General features: G+C 41.1%; 1 protein-coding gene across 1 annotated transcript in view; it reads left to right on the top strand.

Moving 5' to 3' along the window:
- Positions 1-18,556, top strand: part of PIWIL4 (piwi like RNA-mediated gene silencing 4) — a 55,081-nt gene extending 36,525 nt beyond the window's left edge. Inside the window, exons 13-20 of the mRNA XM_069554937.1 lie at positions 506-578; positions 6,949-7,149; positions 8,110-8,213; positions 10,055-10,125; positions 11,482-11,635; positions 16,860-16,985; positions 17,092-17,239; positions 17,913-18,556. Coding sequence (XP_069411038.1) covers positions 506-578; positions 6,949-7,149; positions 8,110-8,213; positions 10,055-10,125; positions 11,482-11,635; positions 16,860-16,985; positions 17,092-17,239; positions 17,913-18,029 — 994 coding nt within the window. The 3' untranslated portion in view covers positions 18,030-18,556. The remainder of the gene's footprint in view (positions 1-505; positions 579-6,948; positions 7,150-8,109; positions 8,214-10,054; positions 10,126-11,481; positions 11,636-16,859; positions 16,986-17,091; positions 17,240-17,912) is intronic.
- Positions 18,557-18,781: the final 225 nt, after the last annotated feature.

The following is an 18,781-nucleotide window of genomic DNA, read 5'->3' as shown; positions in this document are numbered from 1 at the left end:
TTCCAGGCTCCATGCAAGGTGCCACAAGGAAAAAAAATCTTTTAGTTTGAATCATACAGATTAACTGGATATCTTGATCTCATTAATCTGATGATTTTTATTTTAGAGTTCCCATGGAGATTCAGATTTCAGAATTTTTAGTCCCGATTTAACTTGAACTCTGTTTCAAACATTTGATAGTAAGACTTGTAGATTCAAAAGTATGCCTTCAATTCCATTTTGAACAACAGAATTGTGGTTTAGATAGAATCTCTGGGGACTCTATACAATGGAGAAAATTTTAGTTTTCACTAACCTGTTTTTTGTGTTAATAAAAATAGTAGTTAAATGTTTCTGGCATATCTTGTTTGGGAGAAGCAATTTTAGATGCAAAAGGTTTCAGTTTAATGATTTTTTTCCCCTCAAATTATAGTCTGTTATAAAAATCGACTGCTATTATTTTTAAGGCTATATCATTATGTGCTACTAAAATTTATACATTTTCAAAATTAATATTTTTATGTAGCATAAAAGTACAAGAAAATCCAGCTGCATTTATTCACGCTATACAGAAGTATGTTAAATACGAGGTTCAGTTGGTAAGTATAGGATAGTTTTTTGTGTTTTGAGGTATAATTTTTATTTTTCTTCATATCTAACAGTCTTGAAAGAAGGAATTTGAACATATTCTCCCACATCTTTTCAAATTGCTGTGCATTTCCCCAAACACCCAATAAAGTATTAATCTTGGTATTTTAACCAGATATTTTATTTTCCTTTCATATTTCTAATATTACTTTTTAACCCAGTGGCACTAGTGGTAAAGAATCTGCCTGCGAATGCAGGAGACACAAGAGATGTGGGTTTGATCCCTGGGTCGGGAACATCCCCTGGAGAAGGGAATGGCAACCCACTCCAGTATTCTTGCTTGGAGAATCCCATGGACAGAGGAGCCTGGTGGGCTACAGTGCATGGGAACCGAAAAGATTTGGACATGGCTGAGAGCCCACCCCTTTGTCAGCTTATTGGATATCTGCATATTTTCAGCTTGTTGGTGGGGGTCATCTTTTACTTAAGGTTTAAGATAAATCGACTCTCATCTTATCCCATAAGTGTTGGGGCACCCAGTTTTCTTCTCATGTTTCGGGGGTTCTTGGAAGGTGTAAGTTTTCACGTCGCCTATGGTCCCATGTTCCTCTTCCCCTGAATTCTTGTCCCCCTTCATGGGTGCCCTTTCCTTCTGCTTTATAACACCCTGAGGGATACCCACAATTGCTTCATTTCCCAAAGTATCGTGTGTGTGTGAGTGCATGTTGTGTGTGGTGAGTGTGTGTATGTGTGTGTGTGTGGTGTGGTGTGTGTGTGGTGAATGCATGTGTGTGGTGAGTGTGTGTATGTGTGTGTGTGTAGTGAGTGAATGTGTATATGGTGTGTGTATATGTGGAGGGTGTGTGTGTAGTGTGTGCATGTGTGTGTGGTGTGTATGTGTGTGTCATGAGTATGTGTGTGTGTGATGTGGTGTATGTGTGTAGTTAGTGTCTGTGTGTAGTGAGTGTATGTGTGTGTGTGTGGTATGGTGTGTGTGTGTAGTGAGTGCATGTGTGTGTGGTGTGTGTATATGCATGTGTGGGGGGTGTGTGTGTGTGGTGTTTGTGTGTAGTAAGTGCATATGTGTGTGCTGTGTGTATGTGGTGAGTGTGTGTATGTGTGTGTGGTATGGTGTGTGTGTGTAGTTTGTGTGTGTAGTGTGTGTGTGTGGTGAATGCATGTGTGTGGTGAGTGTGTATATATGTGTGTGTGGTATGTGTGTGTGGTGAGTGTGTGTGTGGTGTGTGTGTAGTGTGTGCGCGTTGTGTGTATGTGTGTAGTGTGTGATGAGTGTCTGGTCTGTATCTGTGTCTGTGGTAAGTATGTGTGTGTGTGTGTATGTGGTGAGTGTATGTGGTGAGTGTATGTGTGGTGAGTGTATGTGTGTGTGTGGTGAGTGTGTGTATGTGGTGTGGTGTGTGTGTGTAGTGAGTATGTGTGTGGTGAGTGTGTGTGTGTGGTGAGTGTGTGTATGTGGTGTGTGTGTGTAGTGAGTGTGTGTGGTGAGTGTGTGTGTATGTGTGTGTGGTGTGTGTGTGTAGTGAGTATGTGTGTGGTGAATGTGTGTGTGGTGTGTATGTGTGTGTGTGTGTTGTGTAGCTGACTTTGCTGAGGGTTTGGGGCCAAGGCACAATTACATCACATACCACCATTCCAGACAAGTTAAAATTGACTTGTATTTTCGTAAAGGATCTCTCAACCCTTCCCGTGTCTTGGAAATGTTCGCTCAGCCTCTCACTGCACTGCAGTGCTTCTCTGCCCCAGCTGTTGTCTTAATCCCCTGGCTTGTTCATGCCAGCTGCCAGCCTTGCTATTCATATCTCACACAAAGCAGTTTAGTTAGCTATCTCTTTCCACAAAAATTTACCCATAAGGATGTTATTTTTTTATTTTATTTTTTAAATTTTTATTTTTACTTTATTTTATTTTACAATACTGTATTGGTTTTGCCATACATTGACATGAATCAGCCACGGGTGTACATGAGTTCCCAATCCTGAATCCCCCTCCCACCTCCCACCCCATATCATCTCTCTGGATCATCCCCGTGCACCAGGCCCAAGCATCCTATATCCTGCATCGAACATAGACTGGCGATTCATTTCTTACATGATAGTATACATGTTTCAATGCCATTCTCCCAAATCATCCCATCCTTTCCCTCTCCTAGAGTCCAAAAGTCCGTTCTAAACATCTGTGTCTCTTTTGCTGTCTTGCATACAGGGTTATCATTACCATCTTTCTAAATACCATATATATGTGTTAGTATACTGTATTGGTGTTTTTCTTTCTGGCTTACTTCACTCTGTATAATCGGCTCCAGTTTCATCCACCTCATTTGAACTGATTCAAATGTATTCTTTTTAATGGCTGAGTCATACTCCATTGTGTATATGTACCACAGCTTACTTATCCATTCATCTGCTGATGGACATCTAGGTTGTTTCCGTGTCCTGGCTATTGTAAACAGTGCTGCGATGAACATTGGGGTACATGTGTCTCTTTCAATTCTGGTTTCCTTGGTATGTATGCCCAGCAGTGGGATTGCTGGGTCATAAGGCAGTTCTATTTGCAATTTTTTAAGGAATCTCCACACTGTTCTCCATAGTGGCTGTACTAGTTTGCATTCCCACCAACAGTGTAAGAGTGTTCCCTTTTCTCCACACCCTCTCCAGCATTTATTGCTTGTAGACTTTTGGATCGCTGCCATTCTGACTGGTGTGAAATGGTACCTCATTGTGGTTTTGATTTGCATTTCTCTGATAATGAGTGATGTTGAGCATCTTTTCATGTGTTTGTTAGCCATCTGTATGTCTTCTTTGAAGAAATGTCTATTTAGTTCTTTGGCCCATTTTTTGATTGGGTTGTTTATTTTTTTGGAATTGAGCTGCAGGAGTTGCTTGTATATTTTTGAGATTAGTTGTTTGTCAGTTGCTTCATTTGCCATTATTTTCTCCTATTCAGAATGCTGTCTTTTCACCTTGCTTATGGTTTCCTCTGTTGTGCAGAAGCTTTTAATTTTAATTAGATCCCATTTGTTTATTTTTGCTTTTATTTCCAGTATTCTGGGAGGTGGATCATAGAGGATCCTGCTGTGATTTATGTCGGAGAGTGTTTTGTCTATGTTCTCCTCTAAGAGTTTTATAGTTTCTGGTCTTATGTTTAGATCTTTAATCCATTTTGAGTTTATTTTTGTGTATGGTGTTAGAAAGTGATCTAGTTTCATTCTGTTACAAGTGGTTGACCAGTTTTCCCAGCACCACTTGTTAAAGAGATTGTGTTTAATCCATTGTATATTCTTGCCTCCTTTGTCAAAAATAAGGGTGTCTATGCTGCTGCTGCTGCTGCTAAGTCGCTTCGGTCATGTCCAACTCTGTGCGACCCCAGAGATGGCAGCACACCAGGCTCCCCCGTCCCTGGGATTCTCCAGGCAAGAACACTGGGGTGGGTTGCCATTTCCTTCTCCAATGCATGAAAGTGAAAAGCAAAAGGGAAGTTACTTAGTCGTGTCCGACTCGTAGTGACCCCATGGACTGCAGCCTACCAGGCTCCTCTGTCCTTGGGATTTTCCAGGCAAGGGTGTCTATAGGTGCATGGATTTATCTCTGGGCTTTCTATTTTGTTCCATTGATCTATATTTCTTTTTTTTTTAATTTTAGTTTTTTATTTTTTAAATTTTAAAATCTTTAATTCTTACATGCATTCCCAAACATGAACCCCCCTCCCACCTCCCTCCCCATAACATCTTTCTGGGTCATCCCCATGCACCAGCCCCAAGCATGCTGCAACCTGTGTCAGACATAGACTGGCGATTCAATTCACTTGATAGTATACATGTTAGAATGTCATTCTCCCAAATCATCATATACCATTCACTCAGATTCCCTGATTATTGGCGTTTGATTATGTTGATTATCATTTTCTTGTGATTTCCTCTCCTCCCTCTCTCCCTCCCTCTTTGCCTTCCTCCCTTCCTATTTATTTATTTTTTCCTGAACATTTGAGAGTAAGTTACAGGCATGATGCACATTACCCTTTTAATACAGTTACGCACATTTCCTACAAACAGGGTCACTCTTCTACGGAACCACAGAACAACCATCAAAATCAGGGAGCTGTACAACCAGCTAATCTACCAACTCCATTCACATTTCTCCATTTGTCCTGAGAATGTTTTCCCTAATGAATAGATCTAATATATTGCATTTAGTTGCCTTTTCTCTTTAATCTCTCCTTCAGTTTGTAACAGTTCCATAGTTTCCGTTGACTTGGATGACCTTCCAGTCTTTAAGAGTATAATAGACCAGTTATTCTATACAGTGTCTCTCACTTTGGGTTTGTCTACTGTTTCTTTATCATTAAATTAAGTTTATGCACTTTGGGCAGCAATATCACAGGAATGATTCTGTGTTCTTACCAGAGGGTACTCCATTACTAGGTGGTTTCTGTCAAGCTTCTTCTTTATGAAGTTACACTTTTTGGTAATTAGGATTTTTTTTTTTGGTAGGGAGATACTTTGAGACTATGTAAATATCCTGTTCCTCATCCAACTTCACCCACTAGTGTTAGAGTCCATTGATAATTCTTGTCTGAATCCATTCCTACAGCCTATGTGCATGCGCCCAGCCGCTCAGTTGTGTCTGAGTCTTTGAGGCCCTATGTCCAAATTGTCCTTGGTTTTGCCAGTAGGAACTCCATTCAGTATGGCTTCTGTCTTTTTGTTGTTTTCTTATCTTTCGTGGAACACTTCCTTACTGTCTGGCACAGTAAAATATTCCAGGTTAATTTAAGTTTTTCTGCCCAACTCTGGAATTGTATATTTCTCCAATGAGCCCTGACTCCTTTTGGAAGAGATCAGTATGACAAACCAAGATCTGGGCACTGGGTGTGCTTATTTATACTGGGATGTCACGGCCCCTAGGCTTTCCCAATGGGCAAAGCTAGGAAATATGTGTATATGTGTGTGAGCATGGGCTTCCCTGGCGGCTCAGTAGTGAAAAGTTTGCATGCGGTGCAGGAAATGTGGGTTCAGTCCCTGAGTGGAGAAGATCTCCTGGAGAAGGAAATGACAGTCCACTCCAGTATTCTTGCCTGGGAAATCCAATGGACAGAGGAACCTGGTGGGCTAGTCTGTGGGGTCACAAGAGTTGGACATGACTTAGCGACTAAACTACCATTGTTGCATGGGTGTGCGTATATATACAAGAACACTTGCATCTATTTTATTACTGTATGTATCTATTTATATATTAAGATATTTTATCAAATTTTAAATATGAAACGTGTTCAGGTCCCCAGTTGCAACCCAGTGCCACAGGAGATGGTTCTCCCTTTCCATATCTGTACCCCTTATCTCTGAGAGTGAGAAGCATGGCCCTTATTATTCTCCACATACGTGCTTACTTCTCATCGCTGGTGTGTAACCAGTCTCACTTGGCTCTCACCTTCTTATGGTCCTGGTTCCCATTGGGCCACTCCTTGCTTAGCCCCAAATTCCCGGGATGCAAGGCAGGAAGGCCCCTAAGATAATTTTTCTGGTACTTTAAAAATATTTTCTTCTGCTTTATATGATTAAGTGTAAATGATTTTAGCTTTTGATGTTGTGATATGGAACAATTCTATAGGTGAAAGAAAGTCACTATATTTGTTTTCTGTTGATTATGACAGTGCCTATCTTTTCTATAATTTGGGGGATGGGGGTGGTTGAAAGTAGAGAATAAAAGATAGGAAGGAGATGGAGTTAGGCCAGGAGAGGTCCTTCTGTGAGGGAAATACCTGATGGTAAGTGTAGGCAGTAACAGAGAAGACTGGAATTTACCAGGGCACCTGAAGCGTCTTTCTCCTTATTTTCCCTCCTGTCATACCGTACATTCAAGTCTGAGTAAACAAACAAAAACAAAAACTGTTGTTTTTTGTTTAATTTCGGATGTCCAGTGCCTAATGGGGAAAAGACTACAATTTAAGGGAATTCTCCGCTTTGCTTGTCTGTGGATGCAGTTGGGGAGTGGGGAGGGGGGCGCTGGAGAGCCACAGGGAAGAGTCACTGCAAAGGAGAGAGGTAACTGGAGGAAAAGCTAGGTTGGAAGGGAATTTGAGGAAACTGACTGAATCACATCAGGAGAGAAGCAGAGAGGAAGGAAGAGCCCAAGGAGGTGGCAGGATTGGAGGGCGGCTTGCTGATGAGATGGCATTTCAAAAGGCTTAGATTCATTGTCTTCTCTTTAAAGACCATTTAAGAAAATTGTAGGTGTGCTGTTTGCTTCTTGGGAGTGTAAGGGCGAAAGATGTTTTGGAAATTCATTGTTTTTTTAAAGCATCCTCTCAACATAAGTAGATTGACTTTCTTCTTTTTGATATTGCTGCTGTCTGTTTTGTTTATAGGTGATGTGTATTCTGCCTTCTATTCAGACGAACTACTATGATTCCATTAAAAAATACTTGAGCTCTGACTGCCCAGTCCCCAGCCAGTGTGTGCGTGCTCAGACGTTGAATAAGCAGGGGATGATGCTGAGTGTCACCACCAAGATTGCTATGCAAATGATCTGTAAACTCGGGGGTGAGCTCTGGGCAGTGGAGATCCCGGTGAGGAACTGCCTCTCTTTTCCTTTTAGTCACCAATCAGTTATGAATTTTAAAAAGTGAATCAAAGTAGGAGATATTTTCATGTGATTCTGGAAATATTTGCACTGTTTGTTTATTGGGTCAGTTTATTGCTTATGTTTGTCTGCTCTGCGTTCCATTATACACCAGCCACTGGGAAGTGGCACGTTAGTCAAGCTGGTAGCAGACTATTTCATGAAAGAGAATCTAGTCTGGCATCGACTTGGAGGGACTTGATTTGGAACCATCATTTAAAATCTGGGTTCTGTGGCCCCTGCCTTTCCCTGCTTTTAGCAGGGCACTACCTTGCAGAGGACCCTTGCACCCTAGATGGAACGCCTCTCCCCCCACACTCCAAGAGCTTAAGGAAGTAGCAGCGCCTGTGATGTAAACCTCCAGTTTGTGTTGGGAACTGAAAAAATGCTGTTCTCTTTCCTGAACTATGGGCACTGTGGAAGGAAGTGATGAAACAGGAATGAGAGCCCATTGCTTGTTCCCTTGATCAGGATATACGAGGTTACCCTCAGCTGCTCCTTCTGGAGGCATGCAGACAAGTGAGGATTCCTTGGAGAGCTAAAGAATGGGGAATGGAATTTCCCTTCAAATTCCTTCAGCTCTGAGGCAAGGGATAAATGATGGACCGACCGCTTTACCGGAACCCTTAAGCCATCAATGGCCCTTGCCTACCCCAGCAGTGGTTGGTGGCCATTTTGGATTCAGTGTGTCTCTTAATCAAAGTATGTACTATATTCTTCCCTCTGTCTTTAAGTTTCTCTGGTTGCTGGTTTAATAACCTGCCTCATCTGGACCTTGATCTCCCTGGCAGAGTTTAATTTAAATAATTTCATAACCACGGAGAGTCTTTTAAAAATTGCATATTAAGTCATTGCTTGGGAAAATAATACCTCATTCCATTAAATCATGAAAAATCTAATTTTACAGTTAAAGTCTCTGATGGTGGTCGGTATCAATGTCTGTAAAGATGCATTCAGCCAGGGAACGATGGTGGTTGGATTTGTGGCCAGTATTAACCCCAGAATCACCAGGTACTTTTAAAACTACCCTAACATAGTCTTCAACTGTTTGGACTTTTACTACAGTTTAGTTTGATTTAACTAAAGGCTATACAGCAAGGAATAGTTTGTATTCTTCATTCATTTTTAAAATATGAACACTTGTGGTCACAAATTATATTCACATATATAAATGTGATGGGTTATATTGGGGTAAAGTTTAGCTTCAATAAAAAACTACTTTTATATGTACATTAGGACGGGCTATTTCTTATATGCTCTGTACTAGAAAGTTTACGTTCAAGATGTCACGCAGTTGAGAATCAGGTTGCCTGGATTTATATCCTGATCTACAACTTACCTATTCTGTGTAAATGTTCAAGACATGCTTGTTAATATTTTTAATAGTCACAGAAACTTGATATGGTGGTTGTTTATTTACACAGCTTTTAAAAACACAGGCAGTGGACTTCCCTGGTGGTTCAGTGGTTGAGACTCTGCTCTTTCACTGCAGGGGACACGGGTTTGATCCCTTGTTGGGGGACTAAGATCCCATATGCTGAGACACACAGCCAAAAGTAAATAAATAAGAAATCATCATCATCTTTAGAAAGAAGCAAACATAGGCAGGATGAGGGATAACATATTAAACATTGACTCATAGTATACATTAAATTGTAGTTCTTAGAATTGTTTCAATATATATAACTAAACAATGTGTTTTGAGGCTGTTTGCAACAGGTTTTCTTCCTAGAAGTAAGCTCTTTGATTTACTCCATTAAATTTGTGATCAGGTATATATTTGGGATTGTGGGAAACAGACAAAGCAACAGTTTGCATGCCTCCAACTTCATTCCGGGTTGTATGAGATCCCTGTTCTGAGTGTCACTTCCTTAATCAAACACCTAAGGGACTTCTGGCTTCTTAGCAACATTTCTAATTGCACCATGATTATTGCACATTTTTAGAGAACTAGAGAAATGGAGATATTAGGTATCACTAAGTCATTATCTTCATGTTATAAGTGCTTTTAATTAATAATTTTAGCAAGAGAACTTGCTTCTGAAGTCTAGATTAAGTTAATCATGTTAAGATTTCAATTCCCCAAAGCTTACCTATAGAAGTGAAGTTTATCCTTGAGAAATATTTGAATAATTTGAAAGTAGAAAGTCTACTGCTAAACTAATACATTTCCTGAATAATGTAGTGGCCTGTATTAAGCAGTGCTTATTATGTATCAAATGCCAAACCAAGTACTTTGGGTATTTTATCTAATTTTTACAACAACCCTATGAGATACTAACTACTTTGCATGCTAAGTCACTTCAGTCGCATCTGACTCTTTGCAACCCCATGGAACCCCATGGGGAGCCATGCAACCCCTCCAGGCTCCTCTGTTCATGGGATTGTCCAGGTAGGAGTGGTACTGGAGTGGGTTGCCATTTCCTCCTCCAGGGTATCTTCTGATCCAGGGATTGCACCCAAGTTTTCTGTGGCTCCAGCATTGGCAGGCAGATTCTTTACCACTGAGCTACCTGGGGAGCCCACTAACTACATTACTATTTTGTAAATTTCCTTGGCACAAATGAGGAAACTGAAGCTTAGGTTCATATAATAAAGTCACACAGTTGGTGAATTTACCAGCCAAGACTTGAACCCAGAGACATCTGATGCTTTAGTTTCTAGTATCAGTAAATTTTATTGAGTGGGAGGGGGGTGAAGGAGAGCATTTTAATATAATAGTGATCATATAGTGTATACAAAGTTATGAACATTGATTTAGCTATAATGTCTACTTCTTAATTTAATACATATGCATGTTGATAGCAGAACTTTCAAAGGTGAACTTTACTTTGGTTCTTTGCTTACTTTAGGTGGTTTTCCCGCTGTATCCTTCAGAGAACAACAGCTCATGTTGCAGACTGCTTAAAAGTGTTCATGATCGGTACTAAACTCATAGCAGTGGGGTGGGCTCCAAGAACTGCTCCTTCAGACCCAAAGTCCATAAGCTTCTAGCAGATCAGACAGGTGGAAACAGACTCCTTAAGTCTCCCTGAGTCAGTTGACACCTAGTTGGAGACCCCAAAGCTGTGGCCTGACTCAGGCTGATAGATAGGCGCTGTGGAATTTCGTTTCTGTCTCTGTGTGAAAAACTGAAAGCCAGGAGGAAAGAAAAGTTTGTAGTTGCTGGTGGCTCTGGCAAGCAGTTTGAAGGCCAAAAGAAACTTAGCCTGGAGGAGTAAGGATTGTGACAGACCAGGTCTAGAAACAGGAGAGAAGACTGGGGGACTGGCGTGGGGATGCTGGCAGGTCAGGTGTAGCATCAGAGGAGAAAATGGGGAAGACAGCAGATGGGGCGGGTGCCCTCCTCCCAGAGGAGTGCAGTGGAAAGAGGGGTCTGGGGTTCCCATATCTTTTCCAACCCAGAAAACTGGCTTGGCCCCTGCCTAGCAATGTGTACAACTCCCTCCGCCCCCAGTCTGCACCATCACAACTATAAACTCTGAGGGGTTGTAAATACTTGTTTCCCAAAAAGGTGCATTTGGTGATATGTACTGGTAGTGGACTTATACATATGGTCATCTTCTATCAAACTAAAATTAATCTCCAGGACCATAAACTCTCCTAATACAATGGTGCCATATATGCAGGAAAAGAAATATTTTATTATGTTACTTTCCCTTCACTTCAAAACCTGGTCAATTTTTTAGCAGCAGTTATGAAAAGTTTCTGTTGGGTAGGAGTCTCTGCTCTTTAGGCAGTTTCTTAAAGTGTGTGGAAATTTTTCAGAGTTCATATTGTCAGCAAGACTTATGGGTGAGTCGGTGTGAAGAGACGTTTTTTTACAGGAGCAGCCAAGTCTTTTCCTTATGTTTTCATATTTATGCTCATTAGAGAAGAAAATTATATAATATTATCCAGGCTTTCCTTATTGAGAGGATTTAAAGATTGAAAGAAACTAAATGAGAATTAATTTGGCTTGGGGGAATTTGTATGTCTATGGAATAAGTTGAATTTTAATTTATTGCTTAGATATTAACATTTTACTGAAGAGATATGCTGAGTTTGAGTATATATTATGCCACAGAAGCCATTATGATTCCTTAAATAGCAGAAATGCAGCAATGTTCCAGAAAGTTATCCAATTTTATATTATTGCAAAAACAACCCAAAATAGGTATTACCCTATCTCACTGCAGTCTGAAATAGCAAGCTATTTAAACATTGAAATATATGGGAATGATATTCTTTGTTGGCATCGGACAAGTCATCCTTTTCTTACTAACATCAAATCCCGCAGGGGCACTGAACAGGTGGTATAGGGATAACCACGGTTTGCCAGCACGGATAATTGTGTACCGTGATGGTGTTGGCGATGGTCAGCTCCAGACACTCGTCGACTATGAAGTCCCACAACTGCTGAGCAGTGTGACCGAAGCAAGTTCAAAAACCAGGTATCAGTTGAGTACTCTTTTCCTACTTCCAATTCTAGCACATTCATCGTAACTATTAAAATTATTGTGTGCATCTGTCTCTTTTAATTTTCATGCAGTTAAGTTTTCCTCCATTTCTGCCTTATGCGAATGCAACCACCCCTAGATTGGAGAGTGGTTGGGATAGTCTTATGTAAATGGTCTGGGTGCTGTGAGTTTTGGGGGGCCCTGGGTAGGGGTACCGGAAGAAGGCAGGAATCTCCAGAGCAGCTGACACTGAGATTCAGCAGGAAGCTTGCAGGGCTGCTGGCAGCTAAAGATGCTTCGTAAATATTAACATGCTGGGGGGAAAACAAGCTCTGGTTTCAAATTCGAGGCCCAGATCAACACAAGGGTGAAAGTCTCTGATGTGCAGGCACTGATCTGCAGCTCAGGTGTGTGGAAGATGCTGAGGGCAGTGTGGGTGCTGTGAAATCAAGGCTGAATTTGGAAATCAGGCCATTCTAAACACCAAGAACCTTCCTCTACTTGTCAGATTTCTAGATTCGATGTCTTGGTCCACTTTCCTCCATGATTATATCTGGTGGTAAGTGCAAGAAAAATGTTAGAACCGGGAAAATGGAGAAGTATTATGATCTTAAGATGGCTTCTTAAAATCCTCAGAAAGCCTTATATTCCAAGTTGTGCACGGCACTCCCTCTCCTCTCTGGAGTTAGACCATCATACAACTGTCAAGGCTCAAAGGAGCCAAACCTTGACCTCATCAGTGACCATCAGAGAGGAGGGTGAGCATCATAGCTCAGTGGCAAAACCACCTTTAGCTGCATTCAAACTGTCAGAGCCAAACTTTCTCATTCCCCACTGACCTTGCGTCACTTCAGTTCAGTCGCGCAGTCGTGTGTGACTCTTTGTGACCCCATGGTCTCGAGCACACCAGGCCTTCCTGTCCATCACCAACTCCCGGAGCTTGCTCAAACTCATGTCCATCGAACCCATGATGCCATCCAACCATCTCACTCTCTGTCGTCCCCTCTCCTCCTGCCTTCAATCTTTCCCAGCATCAGGGTCTTTTACAATGAGTCAGTTCTTCACATCAGGTGGCCAAAGTATTGGAACTTCAGCTTCAGCATCAGTTCTTCCAGTGAATATCCAGGACTGATTTCCTTTAGGATTGAGTGGTTGGATCTCCTTCTCCAACACCACAGTTCAAAAACATCAATTCTTCAATGCTCAGCCTTCCTATGGTCCAATTCTCACCTCCATACATGACTGCTGGAAAAAAACCATAGCTTTGACTAGATAGACCTTTGTTGGCAAAGTGATACCTCTGCTTTTTAATATGCTGTCTAGGTTGATCATAGCTTTCCTTCCAAGGAGCAAGCATTTTTTAATATCACGGCTGCAGTCACCATCTGCAGTGATTTTGGAGCTCAAGCATATAAAGTCTGTCACTATTTCCATTGTTTCCCCATCCATTTGCCATGAAGTGATGGGACCAGATGCCATGATCTTAATTTTCTGAATGTTGAGTTTTAAGCCAACTTTTTCACTCTCTTCTTTCACTTTCATGAAGAGGCTCTTCAGTTCCACTTCGCTTTCTGCCATGAGAATGGTATCATCTGCATATCTCAGGTTATTGATATTTATCCTGGAAATCTTGATTCCAGCTTGTGCTTCATCCAGCCAGGCATTTCACATGATGTACTCTGCATATAAGTTAAATAAACACGGTGGCAATATACAGCCTTGACATACTCCTTTCCCAATTTGGAAACAGTCCATTGGTCCACGTCCAGTTCTAACAGTTGCTTCTTGACCTGCATACAAATTTCTCAGGAGGCAGGTCAGTTGGTCTGGTATTCCTATCTCTTGAAGAATTTTCCACAGTTTGTTGTGATCCACACAGTCAAAGGCTTTAACATAATAAATGAAGCAGAAGTAGATGTTTTTCTGGAACTCTCTTGCTTTTCTATGATCCAACAGATGTTGGCAATTTGATCTCTGGTTCCTCTGCCTTTTCTAAAACCAGCTTGAACATCTGGAATTTCTTGGTTCATGTACTGTTGAAGCTTGGCTTGGGGAATTTTGAACATTACTTTCCTGGTATGTGAAATGAGTGCAATTGTGCGGTAGTTTGAACATTCTTTGGCATTGCCTTTCTTTGGGATCGGAATGAAAACTGATCTTTTCCAGTCCTGTGGCCAGTGCTGAGTTTTCCAGATTTGCTGGCATGTTGAGTGCAGCACTTTCACAGCATCATCTTTTGGGATTTGAAACAGCACAGCTGGGATTCCATGATCTCCACAGGCTTTGTACATAGTGATGCTTGTTCAGGCCACTTAATTTCGGACTCCAGGATGTCTGGCTCTACGTGAGTGATCACACCATCATGGTTATCTGGGTCATTAAGATACTTTTTTGTCTAGTTCTTCTGTGTACTCTTGCCACATTTAATATCTTCTGTTTCTGTGAGGTCCATACTGTTTGTGTCCTTTATTGTACCCATCTTTGCATGAAATGTTCCCTTGGTATCTCTAATTTTCTTGAAGAGATCTCTAGTCTTTCCCATTCTACTGTTTTCCTCTATTTCTTTGCATTGATCGCTGAGGAAGGCTTTCTTATCTCTCCTTGCTATTCTTTGGAACTCTGCATTCAGATTGATATATCTTTCCTTTTCTCCCTTGACTTCAGCGTCTCTTCTTTTCTCAGCTATTTGTAACACCTCTTCAGACAACCATTTTGCCTTTTTGCATTTCTTTTTCTTGGGGATTGTCTTGATCACTGCCTCTTGCACAATGTCACAAACCTCATTTCATAGTTCTTCAGCCACTCTATGAGATCTAATACCTTGAATCTATTTGTCTCTTCCACTATATAATTGTAAGGGAGTTGGTTTTGGTCATACCTGAATGGTCTAGTGGTTTTCCCTACTTTCTGCAAGTTAAGTCTGAATTTGGCAATAAGAAGTTCATGATCTGAGCAACAGTCAGCTCCTGGCCATGTTTTTGGTGCTTCTCCATCTTTGGCTGCAAAGAATATAATCAATCTGATCTCAGTATTGACCATCTGGTGATGTCCACGTGTAGAGTCTTCTCTTGTGTTGTTGGAAGAGGGTGTTTGCTATGACCAGTGCGTTCTCTTGGCAAAACTCTGTTAAGCTTTGCCCTGCTTCATTTTGTACTTCAAGGCCTAACTTGACTGTTACTTCACTTCCTATGTTTGCATTCCAGTCTGTTGTGATGAAAAGAACATCTTTTTTTGGTCACATTTTCTGGTTAGTTCTAGAAGGTCCTGTAGGTCTTCATAGAACCATTCAGCTTCAACTCTTTGGCATTAGTGTTTGGGGCATAGACTTGGATTACTGTGATATTGAATGGTTTGCCTTGGAAACAGAGATCATACTGTTATTTTTGAGATTGCATCCAAGTACTGCATTTTAGACTCTTTTGTTGACCCTGAGGGCTACTCCATTTCTTCTAAGGGATTCTTGCCCACAGTGGTAGATACAATGGTCAACTGAATTAAATTCAACCATCCCAGTCCATTTTAGTTCACTGATTCCTAAAATGTCAGTGTTCACTCTTGCCATCTCCTGTTTGACCACTTCTAATTTACCTTGATTCATGGACCTAACATTCTAGGTTCCTGTACAATATTGTTCTGTACAGCATCGGACTTTACTTTCACCACCAGTCACATCCACAACTGGGCATTGTTTTCGCTTTGGCTCTGTCTCTTTATTCTTTCTGGAGTTATTTATCCACTCTTCTCCAGTAGCATATTGGGCACCTACCAACCTGGGGAGTTCATCTTTCAGTACCTCTCTTTTTGCCTTTCTATTCTGTTCATGGGATTCTCAAGGCAAGAATACTGAAGTGGTTTGCATTGGGTCAATCTAACTGATCCAAGAGTCACCAGCATGCAATTTGGGGATCTCAGAATACATTCTACCAGCTGACAATGCTAAAGAGTTAGTTCTCCTGCAGGATGACATTAACTTTTAAAAAGTTTCGAGATTGAAAACATTAATAAAGTATTTTTAAGATAAAGCGCTTAAAGTGAATTTTCGGTGATCTGGAGGTTTCTTCCATAATGGCAGATATTTGTTGTTGTTTAGTTGCAGTCATGTCTGACTCTTTTGAGACTCCATGGGCTGTAGCTCACCAGGCTTCTCTGTCTCTGGGATTTCGCAGGCAAGAATACTGCAGTGGGTTGCCATTTCCTTCTCCAGGAAATCTGGATGCAGGGATTGAACTTAAGTTTCTTGCATTGCAGGTGGATTCTTTACCACTGAGCTACCAGGGGCAAATATTTGGATTTTATCTATTAACACTTAACACCTGGTCATTCAGCATTTGGCCCCAAGGTGTATGTGGTCTGTCCATTCACCCTCCCAGGCATGTGTTTTGCAGGATTCAGAAGCAATGACTGGAGGAGTAAAGAGAGCTTCGTTTTCCATTTTTAGAAATTGAGAAGAAGAGTGAAGGTGAAACAGGGAGATGATTGCTAATAGAAAAAAGAATCTTGTCTCTGTGTATAATTCTACAGATGCTTTCTTTAGAAGTGTTAATTGTAATTTATTGTCCCATGAACCATTCTTGAAAGCTCCTTGGACTGCAAGGAGATCCAACCAGTCCATTCTAAAGGAGATCAGTCCTGGGTGTTCTTTGGAAGGAATGATGCTAAAGCTGAAACTCCAGTACTTTGGCCACCTCATGCGAAGAGTTGACTCATTGGAAAAGACTCTGATGCTGGGAGGGATTGGGAGCAGGAGGAGAAGGGGACGACAGAGGATGAGATGGCTGGATGGCATCACTGACTCGATGGACGTGAGTTTGAGTGAACTCCAGGAGTTGGTGATAGACAGGGAGGCCTGGCGTGCTGCAGTTCATGGGGTCACAAAGAGTCAGACACGACTGAGCAACTGAACTGAACTGGTGAACCATTCTTCCCTATCCCTTTTCAATGATGGAAATTGGTCAAGTGATTGGACATACCACACTTTGGCAACAAATGAAGATGATCCTTAATTTAAAGACTGGTTATATTTCAGGGAGGAGGGGAGATTAGGGGTAATTTTAATTTTCTTTGTTTTGCAGCATTTTGTGAATGAATGAATTTATTTCATTTTAAAATTACCAGGAATATATAAATAAATAGAAAAGGCTGCATGGCTTGGTTTTAGTTCTCTCCGTCTTCTTATTATTATTACTGTTATTTTTTACTTTGCCTCTCTGGTCTTAAGCCCCACACTGTCAGTGATTGTGGTCAGGAAGAAGGGCATGCCACGATTCTTGGCGGAAACTGGCCGAAATCTGCAGAACCCACCACTTGGCACTGTCGTGGATTCAGAAGCAACACGGCCGAAATGGCAAGTCTGTTAGAAAATCTATTTTTAACAAAGCTTTGACCATGTGTGGTCAGGTTTGGCCCTGTTCTGCTTGCCTTCTTTCTCACAATCCTTCCTTTCCCCTCAGGTATGACTTTTACTTGATCAGCCAGGTGGCCTGTCGGGGAACCGTTAATCCCACCTACTATAACGTCATTTATGATGACAATGGCCTGAAGCCCGACCACATGCAGAGACTCACATTCAAACTGTGTCACCTGTACTACAACTGGATGGTGAGTGTCAGCTCTGTACTTAGTTGCAGAGTAGAACTTGGGGTGCCCACTTGGAAGTTGTCACCCAATTCACCTTTGGCACAATGCCTGAATTTCCACGAAGGAGGGATGAATGAATGGACGGGTGGGTGGATGATTTCTTAGTCCACACTGGATGAAACCCACTCTATCACAGACAGAAAATACCAGTAACTATTAGAATGCATTAGCATTGATCATTTCTCGAAGACTTGACTTTATATATTATTTTATACCAGTCTGGGAGGAAATCAGGGTATTGTTATTTCCCAGTTACACATGAGACAGTTGAAGGCAACTCAGATATTGTGTCTGGTGGGAAAACAATAGGCATGACTCTATTCCAGAGCTGCTGTCAAGGTCCAAAGCCAGGATTTGATCGCAGCCCCTCAGAGTTTCAAGTTGTAGGAAACGTAGGTCAGCCCTCAGTGTGTGGCTCACAGGTCCGGGCGTCATGAAATCTCTCGGCTCCCCCATCCTGCCCAGTGAATTTAAGTTCTCATTGAGCAAGGTTGCCCTTTGTTGGTGAGTTCTTACTGATTTACGCACATTCTAACATATGTATAACTAGTGGATGAAAAAAACCTCAGGAAAAAGTACTGCTTTGAAGAGTAAGTTTTCCTCTTAATTACTATCAATACATTTTCCTCCTCAGGGCCTAATCAGTATTCCAGCTCCCTGTCAGTATGCACGCAAGCTGACCTTCCTAGTGGCACAAAGCCTTCATAAAGAACCAAGTTTGGAATTAGCCAATTCTCTCTTCTACCTGTGATAACATGAATGGAGGGCATCGCTGGTGGAGGATTCTGAGGAGCCCTTGGTGTACTCTGTACAAATCTACGATAAGCTCGAGGCTGTGGCTCCGGGAAACAGATTGAGTGTAGTTTTAACATCTGAGGAAAAAAAAAAAAAAGCCATAGCCACTGAATCTGAAATGGTTCAGAAGAAATGATGTTTTATTTGTATTTTTATTATTTTTTTTAATTGAAGGATGATTACTCCAAAATATTGTGCTTATCTCTGCCTTTCATCAACATGAATCAGCCACGTGGTATACACATGTGTTGTTTTATTTTAAAGAGTTTTGTGCTCGGGGTGAATTCTGTGGTATATAGAATTAAAATGTACCATCACCTGTAAGGTATACCAAAAAGTTAAATAAGTGCTTGCGTGACTTTTGAATGGTAGGGTCTAATTTCCACCCTAAAATTTGCAGAAGTTTTCTTAAAATTATGTTGTAGAGTGTTTTGTTGAGTGGTTTAAGTAGTTGTCAGAAAATAAAGAAAATTGAGAGCATCACATGTGTGTTTATCGTTATTTGAATTTTAGTTGACATTTCATGTGAACTTCATTATCTAAGGGTTTTCAGCAACAACTCTTAGCCCCTAAACCACCTCACCATCACTCTTTGATGTTATATTTCCAAAAGAGAACATTTCACTTATTCTTTCTTTTTTAAGATTGAAGTATCGTTAATTTACAATGTTGTGTTAGTTTCAAGTGTACAGCAAAATGATTCCGTTA

This window comes from Ovis canadensis, chromosome 15, assembly GCF_042477335.2.
Source record: "Ovis canadensis isolate MfBH-ARS-UI-01 breed Bighorn chromosome 15, ARS-UI_OviCan_v2, whole genome shotgun sequence".
Lineage (NCBI taxonomy): Eukaryota > Metazoa > Chordata > Mammalia > Artiodactyla > Bovidae > Ovis > Ovis canadensis.
Note: the sequence above shows the minus strand (reverse complement) of the source record. Positions and strands in the feature narration are given on the sequence as shown.